The sequence below is a fragment of the Camellia sinensis genome, chromosome 4, assembly GCF_055761805.1.
Source record: "Camellia sinensis isolate YWXY chromosome 4, ASM5576180v1, whole genome shotgun sequence".
Lineage (NCBI taxonomy): Eukaryota > Viridiplantae > Streptophyta > Magnoliopsida > Ericales > Theaceae > Camellia > Camellia sinensis.
In genome coordinates this window covers 24,958,463-24,977,324 of record NC_138964.1, presented here as the reverse complement: position 1 = coordinate 24,977,324, position 18,862 = coordinate 24,958,463, and the positions used below count along the sequence as shown (strand labels likewise).

General features: G+C 33.7%; 1 protein-coding gene across 1 annotated transcript; it reads right to left on the bottom strand.

The window, feature by feature from the left end:
• Positions 1-247: 247 nt before the first annotated feature.
• Positions 248-18,546, bottom strand: LOC114273261 (uncharacterized). Its single transcript, XM_028215035.2, has 5 exons — positions 17,792-18,546; positions 8,857-9,000; positions 8,128-8,271; positions 3,579-3,722; positions 248-1,796 (listed from the first exon to the last, which is right to left on the bottom strand). The coding sequence occupies exons 1-5, from the start codon at positions 18,483-18,485 to the stop codon at positions 406-408; spliced, it is 2,517 nt and encodes an 838-aa protein (XP_028070836.2). The 5' UTR covers positions 18,486-18,546; the 3' UTR covers positions 248-405.
• Positions 18,547-18,862: the final 316 nt, after the last annotated feature.

Here is an 18,862-nt window from a genome sequence, read left to right as displayed (position 1 = left end):
ATAGTATTTTTGGCAGCGATCGATGTATTGTGTATAATGTTGATTCATCAAACCAGGTTGTATATGATCATTATAGCATAACACTTCATTAATAGTACACACAATGTTCATTCACTAATTAAAATAAAATTATTATTTGGCTTTGTTTCCAAATCAATCTAATAACTTAAGTATTTTAATTACCTTGTGCAAAGCTTGCATTTCAAACTACTTTATCAGTAAGCATATTTAAAGTTACTCAAACGAATGGAGAATTTTTTGCACAAATCTTACTTTTTCTGTAGCATAGTACAATGTTAGAAACATCACTTAACCGTTATGCCATTATAAAAAAAAGTTCTCTATTCATCTAACAATGAAAAAAAATGGTAAAGCACTACCTACCTGACAAGACATTTGTGTTTGCTACTTTCTTCTCCCTCCGTGTTTGTTACCACCCTTGTGTGACCTTTTCCCGTTCTTTTGTTGTTCTCCTTCAGCAATTCTTACAAACCATTTTGGTTTTCCAATTAAGAACATAATATATCCCATTACCAATCCCAATACCATTCCATATCCGTACCCCATTTGTACCACTTTCCAACTAAATCCATGTGCAAAAGTTGGATCATCTTTCTTGTGCAACATAGGTGTTGGATGTAATGGTGTCTTATTATCTTCACATTCCTTTGATAGAGGAAATCCACACAATGCCAAGTTCCCATTGTACGAGCTATTATCAAATGTTTCAAATTGGTTGCCACGAGGTATGCGATCCTCAAGATGATTTTCTGAAAAATTTAAGACTCCAAGAAATGTCAGACTTGTCAATTGGCTAGGAATCTTACCAGAAAGTTGGTTTGAAGAGAGGTCCAAGGATTCAAGCGAACAAAGATTTCCCAGTGATGGAGGAATATTGCCAACAAGGTTGTTGTGAGATAAGTTAAGCAATCGAAGTGCATAAAGCTTTCCGATGACATTTGGAATCTCTCCACTAAATTTGTTGTGTGATAAGTCAATCGTCGTGAAAATTGTTAGAATTCTTGGTAATTCAATCTCAAGACCCTTTACCATGATTGTCACTGAATCATGATAATAAGATTCCCCCATATATCTCAGTCCCACACTTTCATTGATGATCCTCATAGCTTTGAAATGCTTGAAATATGTTGTTGGCAAAAAGCCACTAAACTCATTGTGAGAAAGATCCAAGATTCGAAGTTTAGGAAAGGGTAATTGAGTTTTGGAAGAGCCCATGGGACTGTGAAATTTATTGGATTGAAAGACAAGGACTTGCAACTCTGGAAGAGTTTCCAACCAGTAGGGGAATGTGTCATTTATATTGTTGTTCCCGAAGTCTAGAACTTCCAAGTGTCTACATGTTGCCAAGGATCGTGGCACTTTCCCTTCCAATTGATTCCCGTTTAAATCAATAGTCTTCAACTGGTTTCCCTCTGCAAATGAGGTCGGAATGCTGCCGTGAAAGTTATTCTTTCTAAGATCTAACACACTGAGTACATTGCTAAAGTTTCCTAAACATTGTGGAATTACACCACTCAAGCTATTATGAGACAAATCAAGGATCTCAATGGAACTCACATTACAAATCGCCGAAGGGATCTCTGTGAATTTATTGTGTGAGATTAAAAAGTTTGTCACCACAAGTGGTGGGATGGGGCCACTTAGTTCATTGATGCTCAAATCTAACAATTGCAATGAATTATTTGGGAATTCTTGGAGTTGACCATTGAGTCGATTAGAACCAAGGAGTAAGTGCGACAATGACGAAATATTAAACAACCCAAATGGAATTGGACCTGTAATATTTGAAAAGTTAAAATAAATAAGTTGTGATTGAAATTGTTTCGTGATAAATCCAAATAAACAATCTATGTAATGTTAGAAAATATATATATATATATATATTTCCTTGCAACATTCAGAACTATTAACCGTGTAAGGTTAGCAAAATCATTAGGACTATTTAGCGTTCAAACTTGTTACAGGATAAGCCTTTATAAGTCATCTGCATAAGGTTCTCAAGAGACTCAGGCATGTACCTAGAAAATTTGCATTGACATTATTTTTCACGTCTTGTCACGAAGATATGCTTATCAAGGAATTATGTACAATTTAATACATGTTGATGTTGAAAATGCCGTTATTATAACCGTTAAAGATTTTGGGGTCACACAAACCAAAAATGCTATTTGATTTTGCCATTTTTCTTACAACATTTACTTTATTCTCCATATAACTAACACTACAAAGTAGTGTAACAATTATTGAAAAATGCTAAGAAATTCAAATATTTATCAATATTTCTACCAAATGTCTCACATGGGTATGGAATCCACACCATGTGGGTCACATATGGATCCCGCGTCTATGTAAAACATTTGATAAAAATATTAATAAAATATTTGAAATCCCTAGCATTATTCACAATTATTATCCCCTTTTAAGGGTGTACATCATACAACTATCGCATCTAATTCGGTACATTCATATTTATTAGATATTAGACAACACACGTGAGATCCATTACGCCAATAGTTATGTGATAAGTAAAATATGATCAAAAATTTAATTAATGTAACATTGTTGTAATAAATTATGGTAGTATTGACAAGTTTAGTTGAGTTTTCAAATTTTGTTTATCATTTAAAAAAAAAAAAAAAACCTAGTTTTGTTATAAAAAAAAATTAAGAAAGTAAAAAAACAAAAAACAAAAAAACTCATCATTTTCTCTTTTTAGGGGGTAAAAATAAATTTTAAAAACTTCAACAAAAAAAAATCTGTTTTTTTTTTTTTTTTTTTTTTCTAATTGGTTTCTACTTCCAAAAAAAATTAAAAAAAATAAAAAGAAAAAAGATTTGGATTCTCTCAAGTTGGTCGTCTCAGAGGATGTTTGGGTGCACTACAAAAGTGTTTTTTTTTTTTTTTTTTTTTTTTGTCACATTATTTCTATACTTTTTTGCACATCTTTTTTTAAAAAGTCAAAAATTATATTTATTTAAATTATACTTATGATTATGTCAAAATTATGGGGGTTAATGTATTTTTTTCAAACCTCAAAGAAGGTTAATATATAGTTTTTCACCTTTTTCTTTAGTTGAAAAAAGAAATATTTATGAAAATCAACTAAACACCTTAAATGACTTTCAAACTCCCAAGATTTTAACGAATTTGAGGGAAGTAAAAAAAATGAAAAAATAATATACACGTTCACTATCTAAACCCAATGAATGATTTGTTAATAATTAAAGAAGATATGAGTGAGGAAGCTGTCTTAAATATTCTAATTGATTGTCACATCATAGAATTTGAAAATTGATCTTACTTTTGGGCTTGAATAGCAATGCTCAAAAGAAATACATGTAGTCTATCAAGACCTTAATATGTTTTCAGCCATTTATATTTTCGCGTGTTTTCACGTGTGACTAGTTAGTTGATTGACTTATAATTTGAGCTCTGCAAGATGGGAAAGCCAAAAGTCCAGATCATTGGAAGATTTCCAAAAGAAAGGCATTAGAATTCAAGTAAATTTCAATGATTACGCAAAAATACTAGTTAAAAATTGCAGGAGGTTATCGAACCTGTGAGACGATTGTTGCTCAAATAAATTTTCTGCAGATTTGGAAGTTGTCCTAATTCAGTTGGAATTCTTCCATGAATGTTGTTATATGCCAAGCCAAACCATTTTAAGCTTGAAGCGTTGCCAAAGGAAGGTGGAATGGTACCTGTAAAGTTATTTTCTTCTAGTCAAACAGTTCTCAAAATGAGTAAGACACTCAACTCTTTTTGTAAGCCACAGAGTCCTAGTTTGATTTTGATTTTGATTTTGTGTACAAATGGAAAGAGTGTGTGAACAATGCACACATTTTGATTGGGTGGAGTCGTTACACTTTTTGGGTGTGAAGTCCACATACTATTTTGCGTATTGTTCATATACAAAAACTAGGGATGACCATTGGTTCAATGGTTAAGACTTGGCCTAATAATTTTGAGATTATGGGTTCAAGTATTGGGACCATCACTTTGTGAATTATGCCAAAGGCTAGGTATGTACTCAATTTTTTCTCTCCTAAATACACTTTAATGTGTTGGACTCTTTTTTTTTTTTCATATACAAAAACTGTGTGAACAAATTCATTATATGACCTGCTTTATGAAAAAGATAAAAAATAAATAAAAATCCATTATATGGCACCTCTAAAATTATTAACTGTAAGAGATATGACACAAAACATCAAACAAAAGTGCAAATCCACAGGGATAAAAACATATACAAATAAGCAGTAGACACAAAAATAAATAAGGAAAAATATGATTCGGTGTGAAATAGCTATTTTTTGTCAATATAAATTTTTCATCCATATGTTTAGGGTTTACTTTTCCAGCCATTAGTTAGTTGATTAACTAGTAATTTGAGCTATGCACGATTGGAAAGCCTACGCCCTGTGGTTGTTGGAAAATTTTCAAATGAAAATCATTAGATTTCAAGTAAATTTTAATCAGCGAAGAATGCTAGTTAAAAATTGTAGAAGGTTATCGAACTTGTGAGATGATTGGATCTCATCTTGATTCAAACATAATTCATACATGTAGCAATTGATATCCAATCGTTTTGATTTTTTGAATAATTATTCTAATCAAAGAGTCATGAAAAATGAATGATTCAGATAACCAAAATCGCTTCCATAATAAGCCCACCAAATCCTTTTCTCGAATTGGATGACCATCTAACTTCAGAGAGCAATTGGATTTAGTGAGCCCACTTTGGGATCGAGCTCGATGATTTGAACCATTTACTTTATAAAGACTATGAGAATCAACCAAACACAATAGCTTCCAAACTCCCAAATTTTGACTCAAAATCTTCATGAATTTAAGGGAAATAAAAAATAAATACGTGTGGGCTGTGATAGTCTTAATATGTTTCAGCAATTTACATTTTGGATGGTCTAAATCATTTGATAATCAATGGCCTTGTTTCAATGATCTTAATCGATCATTTTCTAAGATCCTCAATATATATATCATCATGAAAAAAATTAAGTTAATTTGATAATCATAATATTTTATTTTAATTAAATTTGCCTCTTAAAAAACCGACAAATATTTTTTTAAAGCAGACCATATAATTTTTTGGAAACAAATACAATAAAAGGAAAAATATATGATTATATGATTCACCTAATTTTTCTTTCAAGGATTATATATATGCAAAGCTCTGCAAAATGAATATTTTGGATAATTGAAACATAATCCATGATGAGAGTGATGGGCCCCTCAATATATTTTCATGTGTGCCCAGTTGGTTGATGGACTTGCAATTTGAGATTTACAAGCTGGGAACGTCAAAAGCCAATAGTCGTTGGAAGATTTCCAAATGAAAGACATTAGAATTCAAGTAAATTTTAATGATTACTAAAGAACACTAATTAAAATGTCTGCAAATTTGGAAGTTGTCCTAATTTAGTTGAAATTCTTCCATGAATGATGTTATATGCCAAGTCAATCCGTGTTAAGCTTGAAATGTTGCCAAAGGAAGGTGGAATGGTACCTGTAAAGTTATTTTTTTTCTAGTAAAAGAGATAAAAAAAGAGCAAGGTTCGCAACTCTTTTGCTATGCCACCAAGTCCAATTTTGATTTTGTTTACAAATAGAAAGAGTGTGTGAATATTACATACATTTTGATTGGTATAAAATAATAGATCCTACCATTTTGGGTGGGCTTATTACACTTTTTGGGTTTAAAGTTTACATATTTTGGCCAATCATATTTTGTATATTGTTCACAGAAGGGCAGGCTTGGAGTTTTTCTAGCCCAAGGCGAACATTAAAATGGGGGCCTTTTATATAAAACTACAACCAAAAAAAAAAAAAAACTGTGAAGCAAAATGAAATGACTTAATTTTATTTAAATTGAATTAGTTTTTCTATTTTTTCGTTTCACATTCAGAACAACCATGATTATAAAATTAATTTAAAATGAAGAGAAATTCAACTGAGATCGATTATCTAAAACTCAATAGAAATTCAATTCATAACTACAATTCAAAGAACATCCACAAAATGGGAGGACAATTGAAGAAAATATTTGATTCAAGCAAAACAAAAGCATGACAAAATTTAATCAACAAAAAATTAGATTAAAAAAATAGGCATTGAAATTAGATTTATGGCACAAATCAAAATTAAAACCAATGCAATCAATAATTAAAAAAAAAAAAGAGAGAGAGAGATTAAATTGAAAAGCAAAGTTCTTAAATCAAATAAGAGCAAGGAATTTAAAAAAACATCGCATCTATTATCTCGTGGCATAGAATTTTGACCGGACGTTTGCTTGGTCTCGGCACAATTTGCTTCCACCGCTTACAGATGGGAATAGGGGTGAGCATGGTCCGGATTGGATCGGATTGGGATAAAACCAGGACCAATCCGTTATTTACGGTTCCTGAAAAATTGGAACCAATCCAATCCGTTTAAATCATGGAACCAATGCGAACCAATCCATTTAAATACGGATTGGATTGGTTTAGGACCATGGATTCACATAATTAAATAAAAAATATATATATATATAACACTTGAATTTCATAAAAATATAAACATAACGTTATATTAGTTCCATAATAGCAATATGTTTTTCTATAATAACGACATACTGTTCTAGAATTTAAACAACCATAAGAAAACTGGTTTCACTATAAGTATTTAGACCATTGCAAATTAAAACTTAAAACTAACAACCAAAAGTAATAAAAGAAGATATTATACGGTTTTAGGTTTGAGTTTAGATTTTACATAGAATAAGAGAAGATACTATGGGGGAGGATGTATAATAAAAATATAGACTATTTGTAAATGATCCGGATCGGTTCCAATCCGGAACCGTGGGATTCAATCCGGAACCAATCCGTGAACTACGGATTTTTAATTGTTCAATCCGGAACCGAACCGCGGATTCAAAAAACCAATCCAAACCTACTGGATTGGACTGGACTGGATCGGATTACGGATTTCACGGATTCCTTGCTCAGCCCTAGATGGGAAGCAATAGAAAGCACATGGTTTAATTGATATATTTCTATTATTTACATACTTTAACCAATATATTATTGTAATTCAATTTGGAACCCCGCAATTTTTTATTTGGACTGTGTGGTGAAGTTAAGAAACTTGGGCTGGGCCTTAATTTGGAGCTACTAATATTAAAAGTATTTTGGAACCCTTAAATTTGATTAAATTTGTGGGGCCAGGGCGGCAACCTTGCTTGCCTTGGGTCAGGGTCGGGCTTGGCTCACATACAAAAGGTGTGGACAAATTTATTTTCAAATGCCACCACTGAAATTATTATCTTTAACAGATATGACATGAAGTATCTGACACCAATGCAATTCCACTATAATAAAAACAAAAACAAATAGGGAGCATATACAGAAATAATAAATAAGGAGAAATATATAATTCAGTGTGAAATAGATAACAATTTTACTTTTTAATCCATAGGATTAACGAATCATTTAGAAAATGAGGCAAGATGTGATGTGAACTAAAATTTTAAGAGAGTTTAGAATAATTATGTCAAAATTGTAGAGGTCAATGTATTTTTTTCAAACATCAAAGAAGGATAACGTAGTTTTTCATCTTTTTTTATTGAAAAAAGAAGAAATAATTATGAAAATCAACTAAACACTGTAAATGACTTTCAAACTCCCAAGATTTTAATGAATTTGAGAAAAGTAAAAAAGAAATGAAAAATGACATACAAGTTCAATATCGAAATCCAATGATGTGTAAGAGAGATGCTTGACTAATAATTAGAGAAGATACGAGTGAGAAAGTTGTCTTAAATATTTTAATTGATTGTCATATCGTAGAATTTGAAAATTAGGTCTAACTTTTGGATTTGAATAGCAATGCTCAAAAGAAATACATGTAAGCTATCAAGATCTTAATATGTTTTCAACCATTTATATTTTCATGTGTGACTAGTTAACTTGTAATTTGAGCTCTGCAAGATGGAAAAGTCAAAAGTCCAAATCATTGGAAGATTTCCAAAATAAGGCCATTAGAATTCAAGTAAATTCCAATAATTACTGAAAAATACTAGTTGAAAATTGCAAGTGGTTATCGAACCTGTGAGAAGATTGTCACTCAAGGAAATTATCTGCAGATTTGGAAGTTGTCCTAATTCAGTTGGAATTCTTCCATGAATGTCGTTAAATTGTAACCCAAGCCCTTGTAAGCTTGTAGTGTTGCCGAAGGAAGGTGGAATGGTACCTGTAAGGTTGTTTTCTACTAGTACAAGGTATCTCAAAAGGGGTAATGTACTCAAGTCATTATAGTACAAGCTTGTTTGGTTGTGTTTTTCCAAAAACACTTTTCAGAAAATTTTACTTTTTTGTTTTTCATATTTTTTTGGTTTTATTGAATTTTTTTAATATTTTAAGCAATTTTTTTTTTTTTTTTACTTTTTAGACATACCTAACATAAATATACCTAAAAAGTAAAAAATTTGTGAAAAAAACCTTTTAAAAATTCGCTAAATACCAAAAATACAAAAAAAAAAAATACGAGAATTCAATACATTTTTTGTATTTTTATGTATTTATTAAAATTTTAAAATATTTTTTTACAATTTTTTTTACTTTTTAGATACATCTAAGTAAGGTGCATCTAAAAAAGTAAAAAAAAAATGTTTAAAATTTAAAAAATATTCACTAAAAACAAAGAAACACAAAAATCAAAAAACTGAGTTTTTAGAAAACTTAATTCAAAAAACTCAAAATAAACACACTGAGAATTCAAGTAAATTTCAATGATTACTGGAAAATACTAGTTAAAAATTGCAGGAGGCGATCGAACCTATGAGATGGTTGCCGCTCAAGAAAATTATCTGTAGATTTGGAAGTTGTCCTAATTCAATTGGAATTTTTCCATGAATGTTGTTATATGCCAAGCCAAACCATTTTAAGCTTGAAGTGTTGCCAAAGGAAGGCGGAATTGTACCTGTAAAGTTATTTTCTTCTGGTCAAACAATTCTCAGAAAGGGCAAGGTACTCAACTCTTTCGGTATGCCATCGAGTCCGATTTTGATTTTGATTTTGATTTTGTTTATAAGTGGAAAGAGTGTGTGAATAATATACACATTTTGATTGGGTGGAGACATTATACTTTTTGGGTGTGAAGTCCACATACTTGGGCCACTCGTATTTTGTGTATTGTTCATATACAAAAATTGTGCGAACAAATTCATTATATGACCTGATCAAAAATAAAATAAAATAAAATAAAATCCATTATATGGCACCTCTAAAATTATTAACTTTAAGAGATATGACACGAAACATCAGACAAAAGTGCAAATCCACAAGGATAAAAACATATACAAATAGGGAGTAGACACAAAAATAAATATGAAAAAATATATAATTCACTGTGAAATAGATGTCAATATAACTTTTTCATCCATTTGTTTAGGGTTTACTTTTCCAGCCATTTATATGTTCATGTGTGGCTAGTTAGTTGATTAACTTGTAATTTGAGCTATGCACGATTGGAAAGCCAAAGCCTGTGGTTGTTGGAAGATTTTCAAATGAAAATCATTAGATTTCAAGTAAATTTTGATCAGTGAAGAATGCTAGTTAAAAATTACAAGAGGTTATCGAACTTCTGAGATGATTGGAGCTCATCTTGATTCAAACATAATTTATATATGTAGCAATTGATATCCGATCATTTTGATTTTTTGAATGATTATTCTAATCAAAGAGTCGTGAAAAGTGAACGATTCAGATAATCATCCAAAATTTAACCGCCAAACCCTTTCTCTCAAATTGGATGACTATCCAACTTGAGAGAGCAATTGGATTTAGTGAGCCCATTTTGAGGTCAACCTCGATAATTCGAACCATTTACTTTATACAGACTATGAGAATCAACCAATCACGATAGCCTTCAAACTCCCAAAATTTTGACTCAAAATCTTCATGTATTTGAGGGAAATAAAAAATAAATACGTGTGTGTGTGTGTGTGTCAATTGCTGACCACACTGCCAAATTAGTACTTAGCTGGAGAGCATTGGCAGAATAGATTAAGCCCGAACGACCTGCAACAGAAAGAAGAGATTCCGACGGTGGTTCGTCTACCCAGGGGCACTCCGACGATCAAGTCAGTAAAATATCTCTCAAAGATAACCAATAGTGCATAACTCACTAGACAGAGCATAAAAGACATACCTTAGACCCATGGCGGTGCCTCCCTTTTCTAGCCAACACAATCCTAGTCCCAATAGAAGCCTAGCTCTAATGGACTTAGGATTACTGCTAATCTTGGACTCCTAGTAGGATTAGGATAAACTCTCTAAGAGTCTTATCTTTACCCAAACTAAAGTCTTCTCCCATTCTAGGACTCTTGTCCCTTATCTGCTTATTCCAAATTCTGGTATCTTTGCAGATAACCTCGGCCTAGCCGAGATAATCTTAGCGTCATGACCAGGACATATGACACCTCGACTAGCACTTCGGTGACACCTCGACCACGTGTTTTCATTCAAAATTTATGTCCCCACAACTGTCCCCTAGGTTCTATTACCTCGGCATCCTGAGGTGATGGAACCTATATCATTTCTTCCATTTAGCACATCGGCTAAGCTCACTCCATTATTCATTACCGAGGTCATCACTCGTCAACTCAATATGACCAAGACCTATAGTCTACTTTCATCAATACTTTAGAACCAACAACCAAGTTCGTTCAAGTTTCTCAACCGAAATCATCCTCCTAGCCGAGGTATTTGCTTCATTAAATCAAGAACTCCAAGATTTTCATAACGCGTATGAGCTCGCACGCACCGTATTTCAACCGTTTTTGTCACGCGTCTTTCCCCTATCGAGCCGTGTCTGATACGCGCCATTAAGTCGCCTCGCATTTGCGTACGTCGTCTGACAAGCATGTCGTCCTAGGCACACTAATTGCCATTTTGCCGCCATTCTGCGTGTTTGATCAAAATCACTTTACTCTCTTCATCTTTTTACTTTTGTATCTTCGTTCTTGTTCAAACTTTCTTTCTCAAATCCTTCATTGCTGCTTTAGCGAAGCTTTTTTCAACCAGTTTCACTCTCTCCCTCCGGTGAGGCTTTCGTTGCACTTCTTTGCTTACTACTACCGTCTAACACCGGCGTACTTCACACCGGCCTTTTTGTAATCTAAACAATCACCCTTTAATGTTAGGCGGAAGTGCCTTCTTTTCTTTTATGAATGCATTCTTTAATTTCTTCTTTCAACGTGGTTGTATGTGTCTTCTTTCTACTCTTGTATGCTTCTATGTTTAAAATAATTTTCATGTCTTCAAAATACACCTTAACTGTGCAATCTCCTTGGGGTGTAACACCTCGGTTGCACCCACTAATCGATCTATCTCAGCCTCGACTTAACACTTGAAAATATTTTTTACAATATTTTCACAAGTGTTATTTACAACTCGATACTTCACTCTTAGCAAGACTTCTGTCTTCAAATTTCTTCCAAGTCTTGGCAACATGGTAATCCCGGCAAGTATGTAGATACTTCTTTCAACATAGCCTTGGCTTAACTTGTAAATTTTTCTCCAAAATTTCAACAAGTGTTAAACCAATCTTCCTTCAAAATGACATCGGCTTAACTTCAACTTGTAAGCTTAAATTTCAACAAGCGTTAAACGTGACCTCGGTTTAACTTCAACTTGTAAATTTAAATTTCAACAAGCGTTTAAACATAGCCTCAGTTTAACTTCAACTTGTAAATTTCAATTTCAACAAGTGTTAAACATAGCCTCGGTTTAACTTCAACTTGTAAATTTCAATTTCAACAAGTGTTTAAACATTTCTTTGGTTTAACTTCAACTTGTAAATTTCAATTTCAACAAGTGTTAAACATATCCTCAGTTTAACTTCAACTTGTAAATTTCAATTTCAACAAGTGTTAAACATAGCCTCGATTTAACTTCAACTTGTAAATTTCAATTTCAACAAGTATTAAACATATCCTCGGTTTAACTTCAACTTGTAAATTTTAATTTTAACAAGTGTTAAACATGACCTTAGTTTAACTTCAACTAGTAAATTTCAGTTTCAACAAGTGTTAAACATATCCTCGGTTTAATTTCAACTTGTAAATTTCAATTTCAACAAGTGTTAAACATATCCTCAATTTAACTTCAACTTGTAAATTTCAATTTCAACAAATGTTAAACATGACCTCGGTTTAACTTCAACTTGTAAACTTAAATTTCAACAAGCGTTAAACATGGCCTCGGTTTAACTTCAACTTGTAAATTTCAATTTCAACAAGTGTTTAAACATATCCTCGGTTTAACTTCAACTTGTAAATTTCAATTTCAACAAGTGTTAAACATATCCTCGGTTTAACTTCAACTTGTAAATTTCAATTTCAACAAGTGTTAAACATGTCATCAGTTTAACTTCAACTTGTAAATTTCAATTTCAACAAGTGTTAAACATGGCCTCGGTTTAACTTCAACTTGTAAATTTCAATTTCAACAAATGTTAAACATATTCTCGATTTAACTTCAACTTGTAAACTTAAATTTCAACAAGTGTTAAACATGACCTCGGTTTAACTTCAACTCGTAAATTTAAAATTTCAACAAGTTTTAAACTAGTCTTAGCTTGTAAATTCCAGCTCCCAGGCATCATTCTCTAACTCTCAGCCCCCTAATGTGAACTTAAGTTCCACTTGGATTTTCATTAGGCACGTGGCTTTGACCTCGTCGCCGATGTAAGATTCGATCAAAGACTGGCTGAGGTTATCAACCTTGGTCTCTTTACTAAGGCACTCAGCTCCAATCTGTGTCTAATTTTGCCGATATGACAAGTCCAGGTTAACCCAACTTAGTTCAACTTTATTATATACAAGTAAAGTTTCTACTCTGCCATATAATAAGTCTAAGTTATTCGTCATGTTTCAATTAAAAACATCGTCATAGGACTGGTCAGTCCTATCACACAGATTTCAAAAATCAAACTAGCGCTTTATTATTGCTTCAGCCGTTATGCCCCATTGCCGGCAACCTTTCTCAGGCTGAGGTCCTTAACTTTGAACTCTTTTGGGCTGACCTTCTTGTTGTAAGCTCTAGCAAGTTGTTGCTGGTATGCCCCCAGCCGAATTGCTGTTCTATCGCACGTTGCAAGTGGATTTCAAAGCATTTTCGTGCTTTTTTACATAGGCTTCAGCTTCTTTTTGCATGTAAGGCAAAAAGAATCCCTATGATATTGCTCTATGGGTAAGGGATTTGCCCCTTGCATGGCTTCCACATACTCCTTTGTGGACCTTATATAAAAATTCTTTAACTTAGGCCAAGCTCTTCTCTTCTCGGACTTAATCATCTAGGCCAAGGTCTTGTCTTCTGGGATTTGGGATTCGAGATCTAGAATCCGGGATATGCTCACTTGGGTTGAGCTCTTGTCTTCTTGTATCCAATGTTATCTCGGCTTCGCTTCGGCGAACCATTTCTCTTTTCTTGTTTGGACGCCTTTGTCCTGGGCGTGTCCTCCTCGGCTCTGGCATACTTTTCTATCCTGGCCATCAGCTCCTCCATGCTTTTCGGCAATGTCTTTGTTAGTGATTTTCGAAGCAGGCAGTCATCCTTCAAGCCGTTTTTAAACGACACGACTACCATCTCTTGGCTGCATCCTCGTATTCAGTTGAATACCTCATAATACCTTTTGGCCTAGGCCCTAAGGCTTTCATCCTCGTCGATCTTCAAGGCCATTAGGGCGTCCACCCTCAATGGCTGTAGCTTGTTTGTCTCAAACCTGGCCACAAACATCTCGGCCAAGCCTTCCCAGGTTTTCACAGTTCCTTTCGACAACTTGTGAAACTAGTCCGATGCAATTTCTACGAAGGATGAAAGGAACACATTGCAGAGCAATGGCTCGTTCTCGATGTACAACGCCATCGAGTTCAAGTACAAACCAACATGAAAGTTGGGGTCCGACTTATCGTTGTAGATCTGGAATCTCGGCATGCTAAACCTCTTTGGGGCTTCAAATTTGTCCAATTCTACCGAGAACGGCGTTCTCGGCTTGACCAGGGAGGTTACCTCGGCATCTTCTTACTTCCTCTGTAGGTGATCTCCCAGATTCTCTTTGGTCCGTCCGAGAGCTCGGCTATCTCCTGACTTCAGCCTTTTCGGTGCACTACTCCCAGTTTCATTATAGGTCCTTTTGGACTTCCTTCCATTGGTTGCGTCAAAGCACAACTCTTGCCCTTGAACATGCCGATGTTCTTTGGTGTCAGCTTCCTTGGTGCGATGCGTCCTCCTCAATTCTTCCCTTCTTGGCTCTCCTCGCCCGACCTCCCTTGAAGGCCAGTGACAGCGTTTTTCGATCCTGGTGTGCTATAGGACTGTAGGGATTATTTTCTGCCACTTTTTTTGAGCATCCTTCTTTGCCGCTGGAATCAGCGTATCTTGTAATGGGAACGGTGACTGTATGACATTATTCTGCATCATGAAATTGACAACTGTTTGTAGGTCCGCCAATTTGTTCACCATGGCCTTTACCTCATCGTCCCTCCGTAGGTATCTTTCTTTCCATACTTGGAGGTCGTCCTCGTTGTAATACCCGCTCCAGTCCGTTTTCTTTGGTACTTCGCTCTCCTGGCCGACGTCCTTTCCTCCGTGATTCTTATCACGAGTCTCTTCATTGCAGTTGTCTTCTTCGACGTCAAGGTCAATATGTTTCCCACTTTCAGTAGGGGTGTCCTCCCCAACCTTCTTTTTCTACCCGTCGTTAGCCATCTATTCTCCTTTCTTTCCCACAGACAGCGCCAAATTGTGTGTGTCAATTTCTGACAACACTGCCAAATTAGTACTTAGCTGGAGAGCATCGGCAGAATAGATTAAGCCCGAACGACCTACAACAGAAAGAAGAGATTCTAGCGGTGATTCGTTCACCCGGGGGCACTCCGACGATCAAGTCAGTAAAATATCTCTCAAAGATAACCAATAGTGCATAACTCACTAGACAAAGCATAAAAGACATACCTTAGACCCATGGAGGTGCCTCCCTTTTATAGCCAACACAATCCTAGTCCCAATAGAAGCCTAGCTCTGATGGACTTAGGATTACTGCTAATCTTGGATTCTTAGTAGGATTAGGATAAACTCTCTAAGAGTCTTATCTTTACCCAAATGAAGTCTTCTCCCATTTTAGGACTCTTGTCCCTTACCCGCTTATTCCGAATTCCGGTATCTTCACAGATAACCTGGACCTAGCCGAGATGATCTCGGCCTCATGACCAGGACAAGTGGCACCTCGGCTGGCACTTCGATGACACCTCGGCCACGTGTTGTCATTCAAAATTTTATGTCCCCACAGTGTGGACTGTGATGGTCTTAATATGTTTCACTATTTACATTTTGGATGGCCTAAATCGTTTTGATAATCAATGGTCTCGTTTTAATGATCTTAATCGATCATTTTCTAAGATCATAAGTATGTATATCATTATGAAAAAAAAAGTTGATTTGATAATTGTAATATTTTATTTTAATTACATTTGTCACTTAAAAAATTGACAAATAGTTTTTTAAAATAGACCATTTGATTTTTTTGGATAGAAATAGAATAAGATGAGAATGATACGATTATATGATCTACCTAATTTATTCTTTCAAGGATTATATAAATAGAAAGCCCTACAAAATGAATATTTTGGATCATTAAAACATAATCCATGGGGCTCACGACCCCTCAATATACTTTTATGTGTGCTCAGTTAGTTGATTGACTTGCAATTTGTGATCTACAAGCTGGGAAAGCCAAAAGCCCAATAGTCGTTGGAAGATTTCCAAAAGAAATTAAAGTAAATTTTAATGATTATTAAAGAACACTAATTAAAAGTTGCAGGATCTAGTCGAACCTGTGAGATAATTGGAGCTCAAGTAAAATGTCAACAGATTTGGAAGTTGTCCTAATTTAGTTGAAATTCTTTCTTGAATGATGTTATATGCCAAGTCAATCATTGTTAAGTTTGAAGTGTTGCCAAAGGAAGGTGGAATGGGTACCTGTAAATTTTTTTTCCCTAGTAAAAGAGTTATAAAAAAGAGTAAGGTTCTCAACTCTTTTGGTATGTCACCAAGTCCAATTTTGATTTTGTTTACAAATAGAAAGAGTTTGTAAACAATACACACATTTTGATTGGTGTAAAATGATAGATCCTACCATTTTGGGTGGGTTTATTACACCTTTTGGGTGTAAAGTTCACATATTTGGGCCAATTATATTTTGAGTATTGTTTACACACAAAAGGTGCGTGGATAAATTCATTTTCGTATACCACCACTGTAATTATTAGCTTTAACAAATATGACATTAAGCATTTGACACCAGTGCAAACCAATAGTAATAAAAACAAATACAAATAAGAAGCAGACACGGAAATAATAAATAAGGAGAAATATATAATTTAGTGTGAAATAGATGACAATTTTACTTTTTAATCCATAGGATTAAAGAATCATTAATGCAAATGAGGCAAGATGTGATGTGAACTAAAATTTTAAGAGAAAGTTCAGTAAAATTATGTTAAAATTATGAGGGTCAATGTATTTTTTTAAACCTCAGAGAAGGTTAACGTAGTTTTTCACCTTTTTCTTTTAGTTGAAAGAAGAAGAAATAATTATGAAAATCAACTAATCACTGTAAATGACTTTCAAACTCTCAAAATTTTAAGGGCAAATTACACAAATAGTCCCTACAGTTTGGAACTTGTGTTACTTTGGTCTCAGACTTTTCAATTGTGATATATTTGACCCTGAATTTTGAATCTTGTTCCAAATACGGACAATTGAATATATAATTAGATTTTACCAAGGGTAAAATTGTCAATTTGATAAAATATAAACTAATTTGACAAAAATAAATGTCAAACAAATATTTTTGAATTTTAAAAAATTATTTCTACCTACTAAAAATAAAATTATGTAAAATTGATAAATCTTTTAGACATTTATTTATTTATTTTACCAAATTAATTTTTATTATGTGTTTGGATGATGATCATGTAAAATTAATTTTAAAAAATTAATCATGTAATTTTTATTAATTTTACATAATTTTATCACTGGTGGATAAAAATAATTTTAAAAAAATTAAAAATAATTTTTTTGATATTTATTTTGGTCAAATTAGTTTATATTTTATCAAATTGACAATTTTACCCTTGAAAAATCTAATGATATTTTCAATTGTCCTTATTTGGAACAAAATTTAAAATTCAGGGCCCAATGTGTCATAATTGAAAAGTCATGGATCAAAATGACACAAGTCCCAAACTCTGGGGACCATTAGTATAATTAACCCAAATTTTAATGAATTTGAGGGAAGTAAAAAAAAAATGAAAAAAGATATACAAATTCACTATCTACCCCCATTGATAAGAGAGATACTTGACTAATAATTAGAAAAAATATGAGTAAAGAAGTTGTCTTAAATATTTTAATTAATTGTCACATCATAAGATTTGAATATTAGGTCTAATTTTTAGATTTGAATAACGATACTTACAAATAAATAAATAAATAAATGTAAGTTATCAAGACCTTAATATGTTTTCAGCCATTTATATTTTCATGTGTGGCTAGTTAGTTGATTGACTTGTAATTTGAGCTCTGCAAGGTGGGAAAGCCAAAAGTTCAAATCATTGGAAGATTTCCAAAAGAAAGGCAGTAGAATTCAAGTAAATTTCAATAATTACTGAAAAATACTAGTTAAAAATTGCAAGAGGTTATCGAACCTGTGAGAAGATTGTCACTCAAGGAAATTATCTGCAGATTTGGAAGTTGTCCTAATTCAGTTGGAATTCTTCCATGAATGTTGCTAAATTGTAACCCAAGCCCTTGTAAGCTTGTAGTGTTGCCGAAGGATGGTGGAATGGTACCTGTAAGGTTATTTTCTGCCAGTACAAGATATCTCAAAAAGGGTAATGTACTCAACTCTTTTGGTATGCTACCGCTAAAATTATTTCTTGCAAGAGATATGGAAAAAAGCATCCGACACCGGTGTAAACCCATTGGGATGCCCCCTTCCAACGTATTGTTCATTAAGCTGAGAATTTTCAAGCGATGCAAACGGCCAACTTCATGGGTCAGATGACCATGGAAGCTGTTGTTGCGTAGATCGAGCACTTGGAGGAAGGAAAGGTTACCGACATGAGAAGATATGGTGCCTTGGAGACCCATGCCGCGAAGGATCAAACCCGTGACTCTTTGCCTACGTCGGCTACAAGAGACCCCCGCCCAGACACAAAAGTCGGTTTCTTGTGTCCAGTTACTCAACACGTTATTGGGATCAAAGTTGATTGAGGATTTGAAGGAGAGGAGAGCCAATTGATCAGTGAAGTTTGAGGAACAAACGGCCAACTCAACCATCAGTGAATGCAGTAGCAGGGCGCCCAAAAGGGAACCAATGTACAGTTTCTTCATAGACATGATATGTAGACGGCAGTGGTAGAAATGAACAGCCTCTTCACGCAATGATGATCCTTTTATATTATTTTTGATGCATAGTCCGAATTCTCGTCACTAATTTAATGAGTCTAATCACTTATATTTAGGCCCGTTTGGAAAAGGTTATTTTAATAATTTTTTGATTTTTTAGTTAAAATATGAGGTAAAAAAAATTAGTATATTTGGAATGAATTTTTGATTTTTTACGAAAATATATGTAAAAAGTAGAGAGAAAATAGAATTTTTGACTTTTTTTATATAGGTTATAGACTTTTTAATTTTTTTAGTAATTTTTTGACTTTTAAGCTAAAAAAGACAGTTCCCAAACGAGACCTTATTTTTAATACAGTAGTGACAAC